This window comes from Lepidochelys kempii, chromosome 24 (assembly GCF_965140265.1).
Source record: "Lepidochelys kempii isolate rLepKem1 chromosome 24, rLepKem1.hap2, whole genome shotgun sequence".
NCBI classification, from domain to species: domain Eukaryota; kingdom Metazoa; phylum Chordata; order Testudines; family Cheloniidae; genus Lepidochelys; species Lepidochelys kempii.
Window position 1 is genome coordinate 8,848,530 of NC_133279.1, and position 23,220 is coordinate 8,871,749.

Below are 23,220 nucleotides of genomic sequence, written 5' to 3' on the forward strand. Positions count from 1 at the left end.
TTCAGAGAAAGGACAGTTCTTTCCCTTTGCACCCTAGGCTGTAGCAGGGCCAGCCCCTGCCCCGGCCAGCAGAGCTGGGCTCACCGAGCCACAGATCAGTCCATTTGCCCACTTGTCCCCCAGCTCCCCACTCCGGAAAGTGGCACCCTGCTCCTGGATTCACCCCCACCACCTGCACCTCCCTCCTTTGCCCCTGGATCCCCTCCCCGCCTTTAACCATGGAACCCCCCCGTGCCTCCCCATCTTTAATACTGGATCCCTGGCTCTCCCCTCCTTTAACCCGGATTCTTCCCCTGCCTGCGTCTCCTTCCTTTGCCCCTCGACCCCCCTGCACCCCTCCCCTCTCTCCCCCACAGCCTCCAACTGTCACATTCCTGACAGTGGTGCCTAGAGGCTGCCCTAGAGCTCGGGACCCCGCCCTAAGTCGCTCACCCTGTAACTAGCCAAGGGGTGGGAGGGGAAACTGAGGTGCAGTGCAGGGAAGTGACTTACCCAAGCTCACCCCCAACTGGAACAGGGCCTAGACCCCCGAGAGCGCTGTGCCTCGAGTGTACCGCTAATCTGACTCCCCCCCCCCCCCCTTTTCCTGCCAGGCTCCCGTGCGCTGCTTGTCCACGGCCCAGTCTGGAAGGTCATTTCAAGGATGCCACTTCCCCCCTGCCCCTTCCTGCCGGCCGGTGCACACACCTTCCTCATCCTCCCCCCAGGCCCACAGCCCCCTCGCACACCTGCCGCCCAGGGCAGCTCCTGGGGCAATGGAGAGGCTGAGAATCAAGGGGCACCGTGTTGGATGGGGGGGTCCCCCATGGGCACTTAGCCCTGCAGCCTCACTCCTGATCCCCCCTGAGCTGGTGGCGTCCCTCAGGTCCAGGTTTCCCAGCCAGCCTAGCTCCTTACGGCCCCCTCCCTGCTGCCCAACAGGGGCTTCCCCCCGCCATGATGGGGGGATGGGCATGGCCCTACACAGCCATTGTCACTCTGACGCCAGACCTGGGAATCCCTGGGAACAGACACCCCTGGGGCAAAGGAGTTCGGATTCAAGCTCCACAGAGGGGCCATCGTGGGGAGGACCGATGTGGCTGGCCTCCCATGCCCGGGCTGGCAGAAGGGAAGGCCCCCAAGCCGGGCGCCGACTGATGGGCTTATATGGTAAGGTGGCGTGCTGGCTCCCTCCCTGTCCCCGCAGCCGTCACACCCACGGGCTGATGGGGGCAGGTGGCATTAGTCAGCAAGCGCGTTCAGGACCGTGCTAAGCCCTGCCCGGCCTGGGGCTGCCAGCCTCGTAAACAAGCGGCATGGGTCCCACTTGTGCATCTTACTCAGCATCAAAGGGCTGCGGCCCCAGGCTGCGAGGAGCAGGGATGAGTGATAGGGATGGGTGGGAGGCGAGGGGAGGGAGCTGGGGCTGGGCAGCTGGCAGGGCTCGAGTCACTCGGCTTGGGTCCCTGCACAGGTGACTACAGGCAATTCCCGGCCAGCACCACCAGGGGGCAGCACGGCAGGGGGCTATGGAGCTGGGCTGGCTCCTGACCTCTTTCCGGGTGGTGGCCACACCTGCCTGCTGCAGAGCCCCAATGGGAGGAGGGGGTATAGTTTCAGCACAGGACACCTGGGTTCCATTGTTGGGTCCGAGGAGTCCTGCCCCATGTAAGGGGCAAATCAGGGTGGAGGCTCAAAAGAGCTTTATAAAGGGGAGGCAGCATGGTCCAGCGGTTAGCGTGGAGGTGGGGGAGGAGTCAGGACACCTGGGTGCTATTCCCCGCTTTGCCACTGACTCCTTGTGTGACCCTGGGGCAAGGCCCCTCTGTGCCTCAGTTTCCCCCTCTGTAGTATGGGGCCACTGATTCTGCTCTGCCTCTATAACTTGCTTTGAGATGCGCAGAGGCAGGTACTCTGAGAGCAAAGTGTCCCGTGGGCCGCTGGGGGCCAACCGTGGGAGAGGGCCCCGCCTGTTGAGGGGATCCAGCCCCACCCGGCCCTCTGGAGCAGTGACCCTGATGTAGCTGGCCCCTGGGGCTGGATAAGTGGGGGTAGGTGGAGCAGGGGCCGCTGCGTCACAGCAGAGAGGAGGCGAGACACCATCAGCTTTGGCTTATGCTCATGATCCGGTGGATACTGGAGGCAGAAGTGGGGGGACTTCGCGACTGAACTCCGGCTGTCTCCAACGGCGCTGGGCACCCAGCACGGGGGCAGGGACAGGAGCCTGCAGCATCCAGGGCTGGCACAGCTGCAAAATGGCACTGCCCCATGGCGCCACCCTCCCCACTGACCCCACCGCTGCATGGACCCAGGCTGGCGCCTGCCAGGGACTCAGCGGCTAAGCTCTGGCACGATAGGCTCCCGGAGCTGCCACTGGGGGAATGGCCGCAGGCAGGCAGCGCCGCAGGCAGGCAGCGCCGCAGCCAAGTGCCCCCTGCCCTGGAGTATTTATACCCCTGGGATCAGCCCGTGAAACGGAGCGAGGGTGATCGGGTTACGGCCCAGCGCGGACGTCACCCTCAAGGAGAGGAAGGAGGCCAAGGGTTTCCCAGCCAGCACTGTCCCCCATACCCAGTAACCGGGGTTGGACCCTATCTCCACCAATGGCACCCCACCACACACCGCCTTCTCCTCTTCCTCAGCTAGATGAAGGCCCCTGCGATCCTTCCCACAATGCCCCCTTCCCCTCCAGGTGGCCCCTTGGCTGCCATCAGTCAAGTGTGTCGCACTCCCCCTCCCCCCAAGCCGGAAAGGTTTATAAGCCCTAAAATTTACACGTCTTGCAGCTGGAAACAACCTATTAAAGCAGGCGGCTCAGCTGTCCTGCGGGACGCTGAGCAGGGTCTATGCGGCTGGTGGGGGAGCGTCTCACGTGGCATGAGCCAGATCAGGCCAGCCTCGTGCGGGGAGCGCCCCCTCCCACAGCCGGGATGGTGCCCGCCTGCTCCCTCTGGGCGGTGACTCCCCCCGCCCGCAGTCAGCTCCACTGAGCCCAGCAGGCCCCATGCTCCTGAGGGAACTCCAGCTCCGACCGCACCCAGGGCCGGCCCCTCTGCCTGCAGCCTGGGCCCCTTTCACGCCCCGTTGGCACCAGCACCTAGCCCCGTGATCCTCCCCTGCAGCGCTTTGCTGCCAGAGCCCTTCGGCGCGATTCAGCCCGGGAGCACAGCCTCCCCCCGCAGGGACCCAGCGGGCACGGCCACCCAACACCCGCTGCCTATTTATAGGCAGGAGCCTGACCTAGAGGCCAGACTGGCCTGGCTCAGCCCAGGCTCCCAGGGCCTTGTTCACAACCTGAACCCAGGAAACGTGGCAGAGCAGTGCCCACAAAGTGCCTGCAGGGGCAGAGCTGCTCCTGAACTGCCTGCAGGCAGACGAGAGGCACCCCCTCCCCCCGCTCCCTGCAGCTCTGGCATCATGCCAAGCATCCCCCCTCCCCTCCCAAGGGGCTCAGGGGCCACAGCCCCTTTGGCCTCGCAGCTGAGGTTCACAGCATGAGGTTCTCCTCTGTGCCTATTCCTCCCCCAAAGCCAAGGGCCACAGGGTGTGCGGATTCCCCTCCGTGACCTTGGCCATGGGTTAAGGGGAGCTGATCACTCCCCAGGGCAGCCCCTGCTCTGCCTGTATTCTGGGGGGGTGCATGTGGCCCATTCGTTCTCAGCAGGGCCCTTTGGGGCTCAGATCAGCTGCTCCAAACTTGGGGCCTGCTGATCAGGAGGAGGATCCAGCCAGTCCGCTCACTGCGCTGGAGGCAGAGCACCCAGGGGTAGCAGCACAGAAGCCTCACGTGCGGTGGAGCGGACGCTGCCAGGGAGGAAACTTTACCCCAGTATTTAGATTTATCACTGTCCGACAGAGGTGGCTAGACAGGGGCCCCTCGCACCAGGCACTGCAGCCCCAGCGTGAGAGACAGCCCCTACCTTAAAGAGCTCAAAGTCTGAATAGAGCAGACACACACAAGGAAACTGAGGCACAGGGAGGGCAAGGGACTGGCTCATGGTCATGGAGCATATCAGTAGCAGAGTCAGGAAGGGAGCCCGGCTGTCCTGTGGCCCAGGCCTGCCCCACCAGACCTCACGAGGAGTAGAAGTGGAGGGGGGAGCCAGCAGGCCTCCAGGCTGCCGTTGTGTCTCCCAATAACTAAGCTTACGGCGCCCTCTGGGAGGCTCCAAGGGCTGCATGGAAGAACACCAGGGCCAGTAGCTTCACAATCCTTTTTCCAAGCCAGGGCCCTCCGGTGCTGATCCAGAGGCCCCACACCTGATGCCAATCCGCACCCCCTTCCCTCAGCTGTCGTCCTCCTTAGCTCCTCGAAGCAGGACGTGAACCAACTAGGGGTGCTTGAGGGGCTGGTGAAAGGGCCTCACATGCAGCCTCCATCCTTGTTGAACTGAACAGGAGATGCAACCCGGTCGCTTTCACAAGCGGCTCAGCAGGTGGGTCGAGGCCCTGGGCTCCCACCCTTGCTGAGGTCGCTTTAACGACCTGAGCTGACCCTCCACCTGCAAGTTCTGGGCCCCGAGCAGAAAGGCGGCTGGCCAGTTAGCCCCCCTGTGCTCATGCCTGGCAGAGTTCAAGCTGTATTAACAAACGCTGGAAACTTAGTGCAAGCACAGTAGCTGGGAACGTTCAGGATTCGAACGTTGAAGGCCCACAAGGCTCTGAGGTCTGCCAGCATGCACAGCAGCTAGAAAACTGACCAGGAGCCAGGACATCTGGAGGGGCCAACCCCAAGGCCTTGCTGTGGCCTGAGCAGGGAGGATACTGGGTCAGGGAGGCAGGAAATGGGGATAGGAACGGGCCAGGGTGCAAATCGAGGGCTGACTAAACTTGGAAAGCTCAGCTGGGTCAGTGGGAACCAAGAGTTGCTCGCTTCTCACTCTCCTGGTGCAAATCAGGCATGATGCCTGATCAGTGGAGTTACACCAGTCTGACCAAGGACTAGGAAGGAAGATGATCTGGCCTCTGCGTTTCTATGACTGGGTCTAAGGACCCACAAGGGCTACAGGGAAAAAACAACTGGGAGACTGGGAGCTCTGGGGGGCAGGGACATTGGTCTGGTGTGTGTTTGTTCAGTGCCTAGCACCACGGGGTCCTAGCCCATAGCTGGGGGGGGCGGGGGGGGGGAACTGGAGTGCTACCGTAATACACCTAATATGGGCTCCTGACTAGGGCTCCTGAGTGCTACTGTAATACACCTACTATATAACGTACAACACCTAATGCCATGGGGTCCTGGTTCATGGCTAGGATGCCTGAGCGCAAGCGTAATACACTTAATAGGGGCTCCTGGTTCATGGCTAGGGCTCCTGAGCAGTATCGTAATACACCTAATGCATAACATACAGCACCTAGCACAAGAGGGTCCAGGTCCATGACCAAGGCTTTAAGGTGCTACTGTAATACACCTAATATGGGTACCTCGTACATGGCTAGGGCTTGGAGCACTACCGTAGTACATGTAATATATAACTAATAGATAACTTCCAACACCTAGTGCCATTGGTTCCTGGTTCATGGCTAGGGTGCCTGAGCATTACCGTAATACACTTAATACATAACATACAGCGCCTAGCACAACAGGGTCCTGGTCCATGACCGAGGCTTTAGGGTGTTACCATAATACATCTAATAAATAACAATAATTTTAGCCCTCTGATCCAGCAAAGCACTTAAGCCTGTGCTCAACTGTAAGCCCTGATTTCAAATGGGACTGCTCCCATATTTACAATTGAGCATGTGCTCAGGCCCTGGAATGCCTCACAGGGACCACCACCCTTTTCCTTGTTACTGTGTGTGGTCGCTAACATACGTATATTTGAAATGAAGCGTCAAATGTAATGCAAATAGGAAGGTGCCACCTCACCCGTGGGCTGCTGCAGAATAGGCCCCAGGAAGTAGGAGAACAGAAGACGTCTGTATTGCTTTTTAATGTACCAAGCCACCCCTGCAGCACAGGGAGAAGCCAATTCGATTTGAGGATCGACTTTTTAAAAACAAACTTAAACCACCGGGGGAAAAAAGGCCAGAGAATTGCCTGTTAGGAGAGAGCATTGTCCCGTGAGCTCTGGGGGGCAGAGAGCGTCTCCTTTGTTCTGTATCTGTGCAGTGCCCAGCACAATGGGGATCAGCAGCTGGGATGCCTAAGTGCTACCGTAATACACCTAATAAAAGTGATCAGAACATAAGTGGGAGTCAGGACTCCTGAGTTCCATTCCTTGCTGCCAGTCTGTGCCTCAGTTTCCCCACATGAAAGGGGCATGATACTTTCCTCCCTCTGGGAGAAGCTTTAAGATCCTGGGTTGAAAGATGCTAGATGAGCCCGAAGCACTGACTTCCTCCGACACTCTCCACTTTCCCGTGTCCCGCCGAGAGCTGTGTCTCACCCTTGTGCTCATCCCCAGAGACAGAGCAGACCTCGTGCTGGGAACCTTTGGCAGTGGCAACATGACAGCTCCCACTGTGAGTGACCCCAGCAGTGTCTGTGGATACAATGAAGCGGTGATGGGGGTTTCTAGGAATTGTTTGGAAACATCCTTCTTCCCTGGTGATTTATATCCCAAGTCAAAGCCATGAGAAGATGCAGACAGGCCGTTCCTGCCCCCGCTGCCAGCCTCATCCCAAGAGATCGGTCAGCCTTGCTCGGTACCGGGCCCGGTTCCTGGGGGTATCTCACTTGTTGGAGAGGCTGAGAAGTCAGCATGGAGGCAGAGACGGTGGCTCGTCCTCGTCAGAGTCAAACTCCACGTTCTCGTCTTTCACCCACTTGCCGGAAGTGTCCTGGATCCAGCCTGAGCTGAGGGAAGGACAGACAGTCAGAGAGTTACAAACACTAGGACAGGTGGATGCTAACTGAAGAAGACTGAAGGATGGTGTTAAGGAGATGGTTTCTCTGCTGACATGGCACAGGACTCCTAGGTTCTATACCCAGTTCTGTCAGTGCCAGTCTCTCCATCCCACTCCCTGTGCCTCAGTTTCCCTTCACCTGTGAAGCCATCCCTTTGTAAAGCATTTGGAGATGGATGGATGAGGAGCGCTGTGCGGGACTGCATGCATGAGAGCCCAAGAACTAGATGGGCAGAGCCATGGAGGACAGATGGTAGATTATATCCCCGGGCTGGCCCCCAGCAATGGGCTGGAGAGGACTTTGGGGGCTTTTCCCTTTGCTGAGTGTTGAGATGAGCTCCTACCACTCAGCCCCAGGGATCGGACCCCTGCCGATGCACCCTGCTGCTATGCGGGGAACAAGCAGAAGCCAGCTCACCTCCTGAGCAGGAGATAGTGCTCCAGAGCTTGGCGCTTCTCAGGGCTGATGGCTTCAGGCTGGGGAGACAAGGAGGATTTTCCTTTGCTGCTTCTCTTGATCCTCGCAGCAGGTTCCTTCTGCAAATCTAGAATGAGAAGAAAGGGACGCGATGAGGCTGTGAGGCCTTGGAAGGTCGGGATGGAACATCGCTGCCCACCGCCTGGCACCTGTGCAGAGAGCTCATCACCTCTGTGGACGCACTTAGTTCCGAGCCAAATCGGCGGCTCATGGGAGGCTGAGATCAGGGAGCTCATGTGACAGGGGTAATGGCACTTTGTCACTCAGGGTTGTGAGCGGCACTACAGATCACTGTAGAAATGCAATGAGAAATGCACCCCCCAAGGGAAACCAAAGCTTGGGGATTTGCCCCAGCGCAACATAGCAAATAAATGGTGGGGAGAGTAAGAGAACCCAGGAGTGTGGAATTCCAGCCCCACCCCACCGCCCACTCTAACCACTAGACCCTACTCCCCTCCCAGAGCTGGAGATAGAACCCACGAGTCCTGACTCCCAGCCCTGCCCCACACTCTACCAGGCAAACAACAGCAGTGGAATTTCCTGAGGATTGCAGAAACATATGAGCCACTACAGTGAGACAGGTGAATGGTCGATTTAACTGTCCCCAGGCGCCTCAGTGGAAGGGGCAAGACCCCAGAGCCTGTCAGGCTCATACCTGCTCGAGGGCTGGCATGTCCAGGAAGCCGCATGGAGTGGGGGGCGTCCGCAGCGGCACATTCCTCTTCACCTCTCGCCACGGAGCTTCCCGGCTCTGCCGGCTGCTTCCCAACAGCACTCCCGAAGGCAGTGGGGGCAGCAGGCTCCCTCCCAGAAGAACTAACGCTTGAGCTGCTGCCATCGGACCTAAAACAGACAGCAGGTCCCCTGCGACTAGTGTTGACCAGCTGCCCATTGTGCACAGCCACAGTGACAACCAGGGATGGTATCTTGCTGTCTAGAGCCCCATCCGTCAGAGGACCCCAAAGTGATTTCTGGACAGGGAGTAACCCGCACAACTCCCCACGTAAGGAAAATAAATATTATCCCGGTGTTACAGAAGGGGAAACTGAGGCACGGAGGGGACATGACCAAGTCAGTGGCACAGCTGGACACAGAACCCAGGAGTCCTGATCCCCAGTTCCCTGTTCTAACCACCAGACCCACTCCCCTCCCAGATCTGGGAACAGAACCCAGGAGTTCTGACTTCCAATCCCCCTGCTCTAGCCACCAGGCTTCACTCCCTTTCCAGAGCTGGGAAGAGAACCCACGCATCATCTCTTCTAGTCCTCTGCCCTAACCACCTAAGGCTGGGAACAGAACGCAGGTCCCCTGCTCTGACCATTAGACCACACTCTCTTCTCAAAGCTGCTGCCTTTACATGATACGCGTTCCACTGCTGAAATATAAAGCAGACATGGAAGAGACTTGCAATCCCCCGCTCTGAAATCATTCCCACTACACCCGGAGCCTGGCCTACCAGGAAAACGACCAGCTTAAGGATTCAGGGCCAGATCCCCAGCTGGTGTAAGTCAGCACCATGCCACGGACATCCACAGAGTTATGCTAACTGACACCCACTGGGCGAATGGCCCTTAGAGAGGAACAAAGCAGAAAAGCCTGCTGTGGGCAGATGTCCAGCAGATGGTGGCGCCACCCAGCAGCAAAGACCTTGCCAAGGTTGTGCCAGGCTCTCGTACCAGCCCCCGATGCCATGGCGAACCCTCAACCCGAGCTGGCAGGGAACGGATAGGTATTACCTGTTCCTTCGGCAGCAGCTGTTATAGGGAGAGGCTTTCAGCAAAGCGTTCTGGGCAATCTTCCTGGTCTGAGCCAGCAAGGGTGCAGGGAACGCAAGATCCTAAGGAAAACACAGACAAGCTCAGGACAGCCAGCCGGGTAAAGGTCGTGGGAGGGGTTCCCATAGGGCGCACATGCCAACCTGCGTGCCCGCCTCCTCTGCCCGCAGGAACTCCTGCTGCCACCGCTTCTGCACCTCATTCTCATGTGACCGCTTCTTTCCGTAGAACGTCTGCAGGCCTGGGACACAGAGAGAGACAGACACAGGTAATCCAGGCGCGAGACTCTCGCCAGGCAGTCTGCCACCCAGCCAGGGTTACACTGCCAAAGGGCTGCCTAAGTGGCTGTCAGTTTGGGGTGGCACGGACTGCCCCCTCCTGCTGTGTCTCAGGGGGATGGATGGATGGCTTTGAGCAATCCAAGCACTATAAAGGTCCAAACCTCGCTGGGACATCTCAATCTGTCTTCTACCTACCAGCACCACTGACTGCCCCTGAGCTTTGGGAGTGAAGCTGGACTCTTCCTTCCTCCTGCACCATCCCCACTACCCAGAGTCTGCAGCTCCCTGAGGAACTGAGCCCTTAGGGCTGACTTACTAGCTACGTGTTTCTTGCCGGCCCTATGGACCGTCAGCATGTCAAGTGTGTCAAAGACTGGACGGTGGAAACACACTGTGCAGGCGTATCTGAGAGAGAGAGGAAAAACAGTCACATCAAGCCGGGAGCATCCGCCGTCACGCACACCTATTAGGACAGATGCCTCCCAGCCCTTATCAGTGTTAAGAGACACAGCGCAGTTGGTAACACTGAGCTGGAAGAGACACTAGTTACATCCACTAGAATAAATTACCATGATTCTCAGATTCACCCAGCGCAGTGGGACCTCAACGAACGTAACTGGCTGAGGCTCTCAAAGCACAGGCAGCCAGGTTAAGTGTTACTATTCCCATCTCACCCACGGGGAAACTGAGTGATTTGCCCAATGAGTCAATGACAGAGCTGGGAAGAGAACCCAGGTATCTCGACTCCCTCTCCAATGCTCTGGATGCTGGACCACACACCTTCTGTTTTGTTATCCCCAGTTTGCAGTTGAGGAAACAGGTCAGGACAACGTAAGTGACAACCAAGGAGAGTCAAGAACTGAACCCAAAATTCCTGGCTCTGTGGCCACTGGACCGTGCTCATTCTCTGACAGACATCCAAAAGTCTGAATGCCGAGCCAACCGGTCTGAGTGTGTAATATTAGCCAGAGGCTCTCTGGGGGACGTATGGCTCTTTTACATCTGAAGAGAAATGGGAACTGCAAAGCCAAAATGAAAACTAAAATTAAAAAAAACCCAGATCAGCTTCAATATACAGCCCAGATCCCAGCACCCCGGATTTTGGTGGTGTTTGAAATCCAGATCTGGGTCTAACTTTTACAGATTGTCCCTATTTTTATAATGGGCCTGAGCAAAACATTCCTGAATGCTGGGGCCTTGGAAATCCAGATCTGAATTTAATAACAAATAACAACCCCAAGCTAGCTATTATCTAGTGCTTTTCATGAGTAGAGCTTGATAAAGGAAGAGCAGTATTGTTATCCCCATTTTACAGATCGGAAAACTGAGGCACAGAGTGATGAAGGGATTTGCCCAAGGACACTTAGCAGGCTGTAGCAGATCAGGGAAGAGAACCCAGGTGTCCTGATTCCAACTCCAGTACTCTGTGCATTAGGCCACACTGCCAATTTTGCAGCTTCAGTCCTCAGAATAAATAAATACACTAATTAATGAATTGAACCGATTCAAAGGATCATGTTTCAATGTGGGCTTTAGGCTGAGGTTGGATTTTATTTGACCCGATCCTTATGGCATACGGTCTTCTCAGAACCATATTGCTTGCTGTTGAATGGGTCTAACGCACCTGCCGTTCCTTAGCAACAGCGCCTCGTCCTCTGGGATGTAGTTTGCCAGCAGATCTGCAACTCTTCTTTTCTGAATAAACGAACAGGCCACGTTACTGAGGAATCAATCTCTCTGGTGTAGGCAGCAGAGCAACTGGCATCAGTGTGGCCATAGATCAATAAGAATAACAATCTCTAGCTCTTATCTAGTGCTTTTCATCCGTGGGTCTCAGAGCGCTTTACAAAGGAGGCTGGTAGCATTATCACCATTTTACAGATGGGGAAACTGAGGCATGGAGCAGGGCAGTGACTTGCCCAAGGTAATCCAGCAGGCCAGTGGCAATGCTGTGAATAGAGCCCAGAGCAGCAGGGATCGGGGGTGGGGGGGAAGAGGAGCCAGGGGCCGAGAGGTTTTGGGGTGGTTGGAGAGGGCCAAGAGGTGTTAGGGGCTCACCCTGGGGATGGGAGAGTGGTGGGGGGGAGCATTGGGGTGACTCAGGGGTTGAGAGGGAAGCTTGGGGACTGCTCTGGGGCTGCAGGGCAGTGGGAGGGCTGGAGGGAGCCAGGGGGCGGGGAGTTGAGGGGCTTGCTCTGGGGATGGGGAGAGCTGGGGAGGGGTCACGGGAGCTGGGAGGATTGGGGGGGGGTCACTTTGGGGAGGGATTGAGGAGGAGCCAGGGGGGTCCCTCTTGGAATGGGGGGAGCTCGGGGTAGCGGGGAATTGACGGGAGCTGGGGGATCGCTTTGGGGATGTGGGGAGCCAGGGGGATGTGGGGGAACTGAGGAGTCGGGGGGTCACTCTGGGGATGGGGGGCTAGGGAGAGTCGGGCGGGATCGCTCTGGGGCTGTGGGGAGCCGGAGGGATGGGAGGCTCTGGGGGGACTGAGGCGGAGCCGGAGGGATGGGAGGCTCTGGGGGGACTGAGGAGGAGCCGGGGGGGTCACTCTGGGGCTGTGGGGAGCCGGGGGGCTCTGGGGGGACTGAGGAGGAGCCGGGGGGGTCACTCTGGGGCTGTGGGGAGCCGGGGGGCTCTGGGGGGACTGAGGAGGAGCTGGGGGGTCACTCTGGGGCTGTGGGGAGCCGGAGGGATGGGAGGCTCTGGGGAGACTAAGGCGGAGCCGGGGGGGTCACTCTGGGGCTGTGGGGAGCTGGGGGGCTCTGGGGGGACTGAGGAGGAGCCGGGGGGGTCACTCTGGGGCTGTGGGGAGCCGGGGGGCTCTGGGGGGACTGAGGAGGAGCCGGGGGGGTCACTCTGGGGCTGTGGGGAGCCGGAGGGATGGGAGGCTCTGGGGGGACTGAGGCGGAGCCGGAGGGATGGGAGGCTCTGGGGGGACTGAGGAGGAGCCGGGGGGGTCACTCTGGGGCTGTGGGGAGCCGGAGGGATGGGAGGCTCTGGGGGGACTGAGGAGGAGCCGGGGGGGGTCACTCTGGGGCTGTGGGGAGCCGGGGCGGGGTCGCTCTGGGCACCTGACGCGCCCCGGCCCAGGACAGCTCTGCGGAGCCGGGGTGTCCGACCCCGCTGCCCAGCCCGACCCGGCCGCTCACCTGCAGCACATTCAGCTGGCCCGAGTCATCCCCCTCCCGCTTGAAGGACATGGCGGCGCTCCGCGACCCCCGGCCGCGGTAACCATGGGAACTGCGGCCACCCAGCACTTCCGGTTTGGTTCACTTCCCGGCCTACCCTTCCCAGCATGCCTCTTGGCGCTCCGCGCGGATAGGCCCCTTGGGCTAAACCTCCCATGAAGCATTGAGAGGGGCCGAGGAGGCGGGGCATGCTGGGAAATGTAGTCCCGGACCCTGGCCCCTCTCCCCTTCGGCGTGGCTTGTGGTTGGGCTGGGGGGAATGTTCCCCATTGTGCCACCTCTTTGGCCCCACGCGGTTATGGGGTGGGAGGAGCTGCCAGGGATCCTGGGGGGGCAGGCAACGAACCAGGGAGAGACCACATGTCCCAGAGGTCTTTGCGTGGGGTGGGAGGGGGACGGGGCTGGCCCCGCCCCGCCCCGCCCCGCCCCGCTCAGCTGTTGGGGACCCGCTGAGCGACAGGGGAGGCTGCGGGCCCTGGCTGCTCTGCAGGGGAGGGGCCGCTGGGGGGTGGCTGGGTCCGGGGGAGCGGCTGGGGTGCGGGGGGGGGGGGTTGCCCCTTCCCCCGAATAAAGAAGGAGCTGGGGAGGGGACAGAGAAGATTGAGGAGGACCCCCCCCATCCCTCTCTGGTGTAAGGGGTGGGCAGGAAATTGGGGGACCTCCCTTCCATCCCCTCCCCCACCTGTTCAGCGTGGGTGCGGAAATTGCCCCCCCCCGCCTGTGCCCTGGAGTAAAGGCTGAGGGGCGAACAAGCAGGAAAGCAGAGAGCGTTGTGGGGGGGGCTCAGAGTGGGGGAGCCCTGGCCTGGCTGTTTACTCTGCTCGAGGGGGGTCCTGCCATGAGCACCCCTCAGGAAAGCCCCCCCAGAGCCCGGGCACCTCTGCTGCCCGCACTGGTGCCCCACTGACTGGGGGGGGATGGCCTCCCCCTCCAGGCAGGGGTCCCCTGGAGGGGCTCGGCTGCTCTGCGGCAGCAAGACCCGGTCCTACGGCAGCCTTGTCCAGTCCATGTGCTCCCCGGTGAGGGAGAGGAGGGTGGAACATCGCCTGGAGCCGGGGGACACCTTGCAGGGGCTGGCGCTCAAGTATGGGGTTACGGTAGGTCAGCGCGGCAGCTTTTTATTGCAATCAGGGGGGTGCAGGTGACCTGGCAGGAGGGCCCCAGTGAGGTCCCCCGGTTAGAGTGGGGGACAGAGTGCCGGACTCCTGGCTTCTCTTCCTTGCTCTGGGAGGGGACTGGGGTCTTGTGGATGGAGCAGGGAACTGGAAGCCAGGTCTCCTGGGTTCAGGGTGGATTTAATTTACATCAAATTGACTTAAATCATTATTTAAATCACTAATCAGGAAGACTTGATTTAATAATGGATTTCTGCATAAAAGTGCGTTCTTGTTCGTTGTTATAACCTTAATACACAACTTCACAACTCAGATAGATGTAGGTTTCATTTTTAGAAGGTATACACCATACATTTTTAAAGTGATTTATTTTGAAAACTTTTCAGATTAGTTTTACAGCTATATCAGAAAATGAATGTTTGGTTATTTCATTTACCAAAGGTAATTGAAGCAGATATTTATGAAGTCATTGGGAGGTGAACTATCTCCAATTCAAGAGATTATTCATTAATATTTGGAGAATTTTCTTGCCATGCTGTATTAGGAGGAGAACTTCACCAGACAGACATTTAAATTGTTTTATTTAACTAAAACAACAACATTAAGTATTCTGGATTTTTTTCTTCAACAGCAAACATATAATATTTTACCAAAACAAGCATATGAATTTTTGAATTTAGTTAAACATTCAAGTTTTTTAAAATCAGGTTTGTTTTGGTTAAAAATTGTTTTTAGCTAAAATAAATAAATGAATGTTAAACCCCCACCCCATCAAAAAAAAAAATCGACCATGTCAGCCAGGTCAACATGAGAAACTTAAAAAATTGGTTTCTGCAGATAACTCAGTTGTCTTCACCTTCATTTTCCTGTTTGTTCATAATCTGGAAAAGAAAAACAGGCTTTCCTGCTTTTTCAGGTACCAAACAATTTCTCAATTTGGAATAAGAAAAGGAGTACTTGTGGCACCTTAGAGACTAACCAATTTATTTGAGCATGAGCTTTCGTGAGCTACAGCTCACTTCATCACTACAGCTCACGAAAGCTTATGCTCAAATAAATTGGTTAGTCTCTAAGGTGCCACAAGTACTCTTTTCAATTTGGAATGAATTAGTCCAAAGGAAGAAAATATTTTTTCTACACCGGCAGAAGAAGCTACTGCTGTTAAAAGTGAGATTATCACTTCAGCAGTCTCTGAATCCAAGTGCTTAAGTGACTTCCACCAGTTCACTGGTGTGACTTTCTTTAAAACATCATCAGCAAACATATTTCTTGAATGGTTCTTATTCCCAAACTGGGTCTCTTTTATGGGTAAATTGTTTAGGTTAATCTTTCTATCTATACAAAATTGGGTTCCTAATCCATGAACTATTAGAACTCATTACAAAACTTTTCTTGAACATTACTTGAATATATATTCTCATATTATAGAATTAGAATTTATAATCCCTAATCCATGATGAGATATCTGAGCTATAATGTGTCTTAATTAAAACTATCTTTAGATAGGTTTTTTCCTCAAAAGGAATTTTAATACAAAAAAATCATTGATTTTTATCCACCCTGCCTGGGTTCTACTCCCCACTCTGGGCCTCAGTTTCTCTATTACAAAAACCAAGTTATTGCTATTGACCTATCTTTGGTAAAGCGCTAGCTATCTGATTTCAAATTGCCACAGCACTGGTGAATGCTCCTCAAGCTGCCAGCTCTCCATTTCCAGGCCCTCCTGAGGACGCTCTTAAGGGATCCCCTCAAGAAATGTGCGAAACAAGCAATTATATCTGTAGAGTGAATCCTTCCCCTGGGTTTCCTAATGCGTCCTGACTTTCATTCTTCCCCTTGTAGGCCCTGATTCTGCAGCTTGGCTCCAGATTGATTTCCCCCCCCCACCCCATTTTGTACAGTGCTTGGTGTGTCTTGGAAAAGGAGCTCTGCCGAATCATTTAGCGTTACCCCTTTTCAGTTTTGTTTGCCGAGTGTCTGGGGTGAAGCAGGGAGGGTCCTGTCATGAGCACCCCTAAGAAAAGGGGCACTGGGAGGAGTCACCTCTCCAGAGTCCAGGCACCTCTGATCCCCCTACAGTGAGGACTCCTGGCTCTTGTTTGAGGCTACTCCAAAACACATAATGAACCCTAATAATTGATACTGCTCCAGAGCAGTGCCAGGGGACTGGCTGCGAGATCAGAGACCGAGTCCCCACCCCTAGGACTCTACAATCCAGCACCCTGATTGTGGAACTCTGAGCGGGCACCCCTCTGGAGTCCCTGGGGTGTGGCGGTAAGGGGGGGTGCACGCGGGGCTGAATGTCTGGAGTCTCATGCAGGATCAGGGCTCCGACCCTGCACTCGCTGTCTCCTCTTGATCCCCTGTGCGTGCGGCTGCCTCCTTGTGAGGCTGATGTGACCCTGGTAATGTGTGCATACACACACACACACACACACACGCTCTCACATCTTTCTCATTTCCTGTTTTTGCAGCTTTCTGTTCCTTTGGCCTCATGTGGCTCTCGGGGAGGGAGGCGGGGGGCAGAGATCAGTTTCTGCTGCAGAAAAAGCTTGCCCCGTATCACCTCCAGCCTGCCCGGGGCCTGCATTTGTGATCAGGCAGCAGATGGCTGTTGAGTGACTCTGGGAGTGTAGCAGTTTGAATCTTGACAGGCCCTGCAGCCTGACAGCACCAGTTCAGTCTTCCCCATGACACATGCATGCTGCCCCCTGCTGGTGTGCTCCTGCCCTGCAGCTGGAGGGGCTGGGAAAGCGGGGAGCTGTCTCTGGGGCTGCCAGCCAGGGGGGCCAGCTGTGTTTGTGTGACAGATGCTGAGAACCTGCCAGCTCATTTTGCAGGAGCCCAACAAGCCACCAGTCAGGCGGAAGGGAGGGTCTTTCGGTCTCTGGGCTGGAGTCGCGGCACGTGCCATGGTGGTGGACTCCCAGCCTGTCTCCCTCATCCACCCCTGGCTGAGCGTAGGAGGCAAGTGTGCTAGGGGGTCCTCCCTGCCTAACAATGGCACGCCTCTCTTCTAGCCACTGGGACAGCACAGTACTTGCCTGGCTGCATTGAACACCATCCTCCAGGGGCTTGGTCAGTTTCCCTCCCCCTCCTATCGTGGCATTCAGGTTCCAGCAACCCCCTAACCCGTCTCCCTGCCAGCATGAGCCCGGCACCCGCAGCCCAGATCACATCATGTGCATGCCTGCCCTCATTGCTCTGTTTGCTTACTGGTGCCCTCCACCCCATTTCGGTGGTGCCATGATATTAGGTGTCCAGCCTGCAAAGGAGCTTTAGGGAACAAGCCCTGGATCAGAGGCTGTTGTTCTCCTGGTGTATAGAGAAGGGGGTTGGTGACGTGTGTCCCAGGCCTGGAGGGGTCACAGGTGCTTATGGTCTCTTCCCAGATGGAGCAGATTAAGCGGGCGAACCGGCTGTACACCAGTGACTCCATCTTCCTCAAGACGACACTGCACATCCCCATCCTGGTGGAGCCCAAGCAGATGGCGAACGGCTTAAACCTGGAGGAAGAGGAGGCGGAGGAAAAAGCCAGGCGGCCTGCCACAGGGGAGGAGAAGCCGGTGCTAAAAAATGGCCCTGTGACCAGCACAGGTGCCACCCCCTGCCACGACCTCTCGGCCGCGGATTTCTTAAGGAAGCTCGACTTGGAGATCAGCCTGTCCAAGAAGGCTGCAGTGAAGAAGCTGCGGGAGGGGGAGATCGCGTAAGTGCCACCTTGAGGTTACTGTCGCGCCAAGCCACTAATGCAGTGCCCGGGCTGTATGGGTAGAGGATCAATCCCCAGACCTGCTCGTAGGCCCCTGCCAGCTGCGCTAAAGGAGAATCTCCCCTGGCTGCCCTTGGGTTAGCGCTTATATCCTCTGTGGGGCTGCTACAGGGCGAAGTGACCCCACAAGTGCCAGCTTCCTCCTGCAGGGGACGCAGTGATGCCTGAGTACCCCCCGCTCAGGTTTTACGTGCCCCTTGGCGGGGAGGGAGAAATTAAAGCCCCAGTGAATCAGGCGCCATGCTTGTCAAAGTAAAAGAGCCCAGCGCCGAAGCCTGTGAGATCCTCCATGTCCTGCCCCATAGTTTGCTCCTCCCCAGCCCCCCAAGAAACCCACCTACCCAGGGGTCCCCAAGCCTGAGGGGCGGTGCCCTGGCAGGGGCTGTAGCGAATGGAGGTCGGAGAGTGAGGGGTCGTTCCTTGCTGATGGCGGGGAGGTGACGTAGCCTTAAGCTTTGCCCGCCCCCCCCCCCGGTGCCATTGGCGACTACGTGCCATGCTCATGGCAGCTAGGATGGGGGAGTAGAGACGTGCACGGTGGGGAGTTCTCTGAAGGCGACAAACAGCAACCCAGGCACACACAGACATGTTTGCTTTGATGCTGTTTGTTCCCAGGGCCCCTCCCTCCCCCAACTTCATCTCCCACTGGCGCTGTGCGGGCAAGAGATAAGAGCCAGGAACTCGTGTCCTGCCGGGCATGTGCCGCTCGCTGCAGGGCGTCGGGGTGGGAAGGAATTCATGGGGGGCACTGGGATGTTTCCTGGGTTACTCCAGGGAAACGGCCGTCGGTCGCTGCTGGAGGAGGGGGAGATGCTGGGTTGGATGGGGCCTGGGTCTGATCCAGGCTGTCAGCACCTACCTCCCTGTGGGTCGTGGGGCAGACCTCCCTGTGCTGCTGGAAACGGGGATTGACAGAAGCCGCTCAGTTATTTTCCTCCCTTCTGTGCAGTGCTGCAGGGGGGTTAAACAGCCAGTGCATTAGCTCAGGGCACAGCCAGAGGAGCCCGCGGCCACCGTCTCCCCTCAGTCGGCTGCTGTAGAGGGAATGCCCTTCTCCTGGCCTGGGAGTCTGGCACAGCTGGGCCTCTGAGGACTGTGTTAGGGGAGCTGGCTGGGCTAAGGAGCCGGCCGCTGCTTGCCATTGACTAGCCTCTGTGACCACTAGAGGGCGCCGTTGCCTGCGTTGAAGATCTCTGCAGTTCCTATCCCAGGCCTGGCCCCCCAGCTCAGGCAGTGCCCCTCAATCCTGACCTGCAGCCCCCTCCTACCCCAGCCCTGGGCCCCAACCCTCCAGCTTGGGCATTGCCCCTCAATCCTGACCTGCAGCCCCCTCCTACCCCAGCCCTGGGCCCCAACCCTCCAGCTTGGGCATTGCCCCTCAATCCTGACCTGCAGCCCCCTCCTACCCCAGCCCTGGGCCCCAACCCTCCAGCTTGGGCATTGCCCCTCAATCCTGACCCGCAGCCCCCTCCTACCCCAGCCCTGCGCTCATCCCCCAACCCCAGTTGTGCCAGTGTCCCTCAATCCCAGCCCCAGAAGTCCCAGCCCATGGCATCCTCCCCACAGCTCTGCTGATTCACTCCAGCCCTAGGTTACTTTGTAGCTTTGAACAAAGATCCCACAGGGATTATACAGGCCTCCCTACACCCTCCCCATCTGTACTCTGTCATCTCTGGTCCGTTGCACCCCTAGGTACCCCACTCCCCGCGCTGGCCCAGTGTGTCTAAAGGGGGCTCTTCCCTGGATCCTTCCCAGCCCCAGCACAGGGTGGTGTGTCAGTTCAGCCCCCCCCCCCCGAGGAGGGCATGGCTGGGGGGATCCCTGAGCAGGGCCCGTCTGCGGTGGTCATTCCCCGTCCAAGATCTAACTCCCTTCTCTCTCCCCGCAGAATCGCCAGGGCTGAGCCAGGAGCCAGCAGGACCTGCTCCTATCAGAGCGAGCCCTCGCCTCACGCTCAGCAGCGCTCCCTGCTGGGCCCCGTGCCGCTCACCAAAACCACCCGGGCTGCCACGCTGCGGGACCAGGAGGATGAGATCTTCAAGCTCTGATGGGCGGAGCCTTCTTTTCCTCATGGACTCGCCTCTCCCGTCCTAGCTGGCGCGTCCAGCCACGGGGAGAAGTGGGAGCGGCGCAGGGTTTGTGACGGCCCTGCCAGGGCTACGGCCCTGATCCTGGCAAGAGCCTGCATGAGCCCTCCCGCTGCCCCCGCCTTTGCGCCAATCTGCAGAGGGATGGGCTGGCTGCAGAGGGATCGGTGTATGGGGGACGTTCTCTGGCGGGGGGGGGCATGCACTGAGGTGTGTTATGGGGGTGACTGGCAGAGCACCCCCTTGGGGCGGAGGTGTCTTGGCGGCACGCTCTAATGTCCGGCTTTTTCTGCACTGCTCTGCTCCTTGCTGGCCTTTCCCACTGCCGGGCTCTCAGTCCTGGCTAGAGCAGCCAGAGCTCCCCATCCCAGCATGCCAGCCTCTCCCTGTCCCGTCCTGTCAGGTCACCTGCAACCCCCTTGGGTCTCCTTGGCTCCCCCGCTCAGACTTTAGGGAAAGGCCTCGGGATCAGGTCCTCCGCCCTGCCCCACCCCCCATCATCTACTGATGCCCCTCAAACCCGACCTGCAGCCCTCCCTGCTCTTCCTGTTGTGGGACCTTGGCCTTAAATGAAACAGGTACCTTCACAAGCCTGACGTCCTGTGGGATGGCAGGACTCCCTGGCAGCTGATCCCGTAGGATGCCTGGCAGGCAAGAGTCAGCATCACCGCCAGCGAGCCCACAAGGGGTCGGGCTGATAATGCTCAACTCCCTCATGGGAAGGGCTCAGTATCTGCTGTGTTGAAACCCAGCCCCTTGGGCCTGAGCCGAAATCCGCCCAAGTCTTTCCATTGGGACCTGGCTTGGGGGCCAAGGGGGCGAATTCCATATGCTGCTTGGCTTCCTCACCCCGAAAGCGATGGGTACAACCCCTCCCACCCCCACTCCCCATGGATCTGTCCCCTGAGTCTGCCAGAGCTACTCAATGACCTCTCACTGCTTAGGATTCCTCTTAGCCCAGCTCTGGGGGAGGGAGCTGGCATCTGGCCCTAAGCCCAGCAGTGCCAGTCCAGCTGTGGGGGAGGGAGCCGCGGTCTGTCCCTCCTTGTGTGCCATTAATCCAAGGGCTGACCAATCCTTTCCGCCCATCTGGCCCCACTGGGGCTGTATGGGGCCCCTGAGAGACTAGTGCTGCTGATCGCCTGTTAATTTGTCTCTTTGTTACTGGGTGTGAGAGGGAAAACACTCAGATTGACTCTCAGCTCCCAAGCTGGTGTTTCAGGTGGAGGGTAGGGCAGGGACAGCTAGTGGCTTGTAACTGGCGTTTGTGGGCCAGGGGTGAATGGAGGACTCCCAGAACAGCCCCTCTTTGGAAGGCGTTAGCTGCTTGAGCTGAGCCAGTAGCCCCAGACTCTGTGTGGGGCAGGTAAGCTGGATTCCGATTTCCCTGCTCGTCTGTTTAATTCAGCCGTACTGATTTGGAACTCTTCGCTGTCCAGTACGGCCCAGCTCTGGAGAGGGAATCGGAGTTAAAAATAAAACCCTCCCTTGGGTTCCTCTTTAAAGCCGTCTCACAGCTGAGAGGCCCAGATCCTCTTTAAATAACTCTGCCAGGTACTTTTCAGGCTCAAGATTGAGATCGGCCGGCTGCTAAGGGACCTGCAAATAAAAGTGTTCCATCCTGATTGCTCTTTGAACAAAACACGCAACATGACTCCGTGGTAAATCATTTCTGTTCCTCCCCTTTATTTCCCTGGTGAGGCACAAAGCAGGGTTGGGTCGGCCTTTGTACAGCAGTGGCAGTCAGCGGGGAGTGCTCCAAAAATGGGTCAGATCCTGTTCCCATAGAAGTCGCTAGATGTTTTGCCTTCCGTTGCAGTGTGCGGCCCGTATTGGCGGATATGTCGTTTGTCTTAGGCTCTCGATTGCAATGCGTACGGCCCACATGACACCTGTGTTACAGGGAAAGCTGTGTAGCCCAGGGCAGGGGCTGCGGCAGAGCTGTCTAGGGGCAGCCCAGGGCTGGGAGAGCAGCGGAGTGGTGGGCTCTGCGTTGGGATTGAGGAGCTGCAGCAGAGTCTGAGCAGGGCTCAAGGCTGGGATAGTGGGTGCTGGGGTACGGCAGAGCAATGGGGGGCAGAGCCGGTGCAGGGTAAGGGGGGCTCCTGGGTCAGGGGTGGGGTGTGTCAGGGGCCTGCTGATGCAGTGAGGGTGGGAGATTGATCTGTTGGGCTTGCAGTGATGGGAAAGCAGGACCAGCGCCTCCCCCTGGCTGAATCCTGAGCGGCTCTGGGCCTGTCCCTGTGGCGGCTGCCTCTGCCCTGCCCGCTGTGCCAGTGTGTCCCATTGCTGCGCCGTTTGCCTTCGCTGCAGTGACCTGCCCGCGATGCCCCAGGCTGGCCTTGCCTGCAGTCAGCCTCTCCCTTGGAACTGTCCGAGTCCCGCGGGCAGTGGTGCCAGCAGAGCTGCTCTCCGTCCCTGGCCTCTGCCCAGTGCACCTGGCTTCTGCTAACCGGTGACATTGCATCCCTGCGTGCGACAGGGAACTGCGGATTCCTCTGTCTACTTCCTCCTTGCCTAGGTGGAGTGGTGGTTGGATGCCCAGGCCGGGTCTGGCCTGAGAGCCCAGGCGATCTCCGTGTCCCTTTGGTGCGTGGGCAAACAGCCTGTTCTGAAGAGCCCCCCCACTTTTGTGCCATGGACACCTGTATGCTGCCAACCTGGCTGTGACCCGTCAAACTCATTTCACACAGGCCGCGGTACAGTAACAGCTTTTAATTGTGAAGCTTATAGGGCCCTAGGCTCTTCAATGGCTGCAAGGAGCCGCCTTGAGAAAACCGGCACCTTTAGCAGCTCCCCACAAAGCACTGGGTTCAGGGCTGAGGTGGCTGGAAGAGTGCCCCCTACTGACTCACCAGTGCAAGCTGCGGGAGCGCCTGGGAGCTCCTCTTCCAAATGCTGACCAGGTTGGGGCAGTTCCCACATTCCTCCTCTGATTAATTACCTGCCTGGCTGTAGTGGGACCAGCACAGATGCTCATCTGCAGGGAAGGTTTTACTTTTGGGGTCTAATATCTTCCGTAGAAGGCAGCTCCTGGAATGTGGAGAAGCCAGCAGCTCCCCTAGCTCTGGATTTACCACGCCCTTGTGGGTCGGGCAGCGGTGGGAATCGAACCTGTGACCCCTCCATCTGCAAATGCACCAGCCAAATTAAAACTGACAGCCAGGGGTTTCTGTAGTGAGGGTTTGGACTGTTTTAATTTCCGGGGGCCAGAAAGCACTGGGCGTGTGTCCCCCCAGATCCAGGTTTCTTAAGGGGTGGGCTGTGAGGGCTAAATGGGATGGGCACAAGGCAGTGTAGCACAGGGCAGGGGTGCATTCTAGTCCCTGCAAGGCAGGGACCCAGTTCCACTCTGCTTGTGTCCCCCTTCGTCCCACAGGGACCCGGATCCTATCGCTCGTTGATCTCTTTTCTCTTACCCACGCAGTGCGGGAGCCGGTGTTGCCCAGGGGCAGGTTTCAGCAGACTCCCCCGTGCTCCACCATCCAGGGAGAGCCTCCCCGTGCCTCAGGTTGCAGTCCCCTTTGCCCCGGCTACCCGGAGGAGCGGCCGGAGCTGTGCTCTGGATCGCAGTGGGAGCAGCCGCGCTGAGTCAGTCCACCAGCGCTGCTTAAAAGTGGTCGGGCCCTGGGCGCCCCCCCCCACGCCCCCTCCCAGCTCTGTGGCCTGTGGAACTTTGAGCAAGCGCAAAAACTTTGC

The 23,220-nt window shown here is 57.8% G+C and overlaps 2 protein-coding genes across 3 annotated transcripts; one reads left to right on the top strand and one right to left on the bottom strand.

The window, feature by feature from the left end:
- Positions 1-5,890: 5,890 nt before the first annotated feature.
- SCNM1 (sodium channel modifier 1) lies at positions 5,891-12,656 on the bottom strand. Of its 2 annotated transcripts, none has more exons than XM_073323060.1 (8): positions 12,509-12,656; positions 10,984-11,054; positions 9,676-9,764; positions 9,222-9,319; positions 9,040-9,140; positions 7,959-8,146; positions 7,244-7,370; positions 5,891-6,770 (listed from the first exon to the last, which is right to left on the bottom strand). In XM_073323060.1, the coding sequence occupies exons 1-8, from the start codon at positions 12,557-12,559 to the stop codon at positions 6,716-6,718; spliced, it is 780 nt and encodes a 259-aa protein (XP_073179161.1). In that variant the 5' UTR covers positions 12,560-12,656; the 3' UTR covers positions 5,891-6,715. The 2 variants fall into 2 exon arrangements, with proteins under 2 accessions (XP_073179161.1, XP_073179160.1); XM_073323059.1 differs by having other exon boundaries at positions 5,891-6,775; positions 12,509-12,654.
- A 396-nt stretch (positions 12,657-13,052) lies between these two features.
- Positions 13,053-21,170, top strand: LYSMD1 (LysM domain containing 1). The gene is made up of 3 exons (XM_073323061.1): positions 13,053-13,644; positions 17,055-17,371; positions 19,323-21,170. The coding sequence occupies exons 1-3, from the start codon at positions 13,465-13,467 to the stop codon at positions 19,480-19,482; spliced, it is 657 nt and encodes a 218-aa protein (XP_073179162.1). The 5' UTR covers positions 13,053-13,464; the 3' UTR covers positions 19,483-21,170.
- The last annotated feature ends 2,050 nt before the right edge of the window (positions 21,171-23,220 follow it).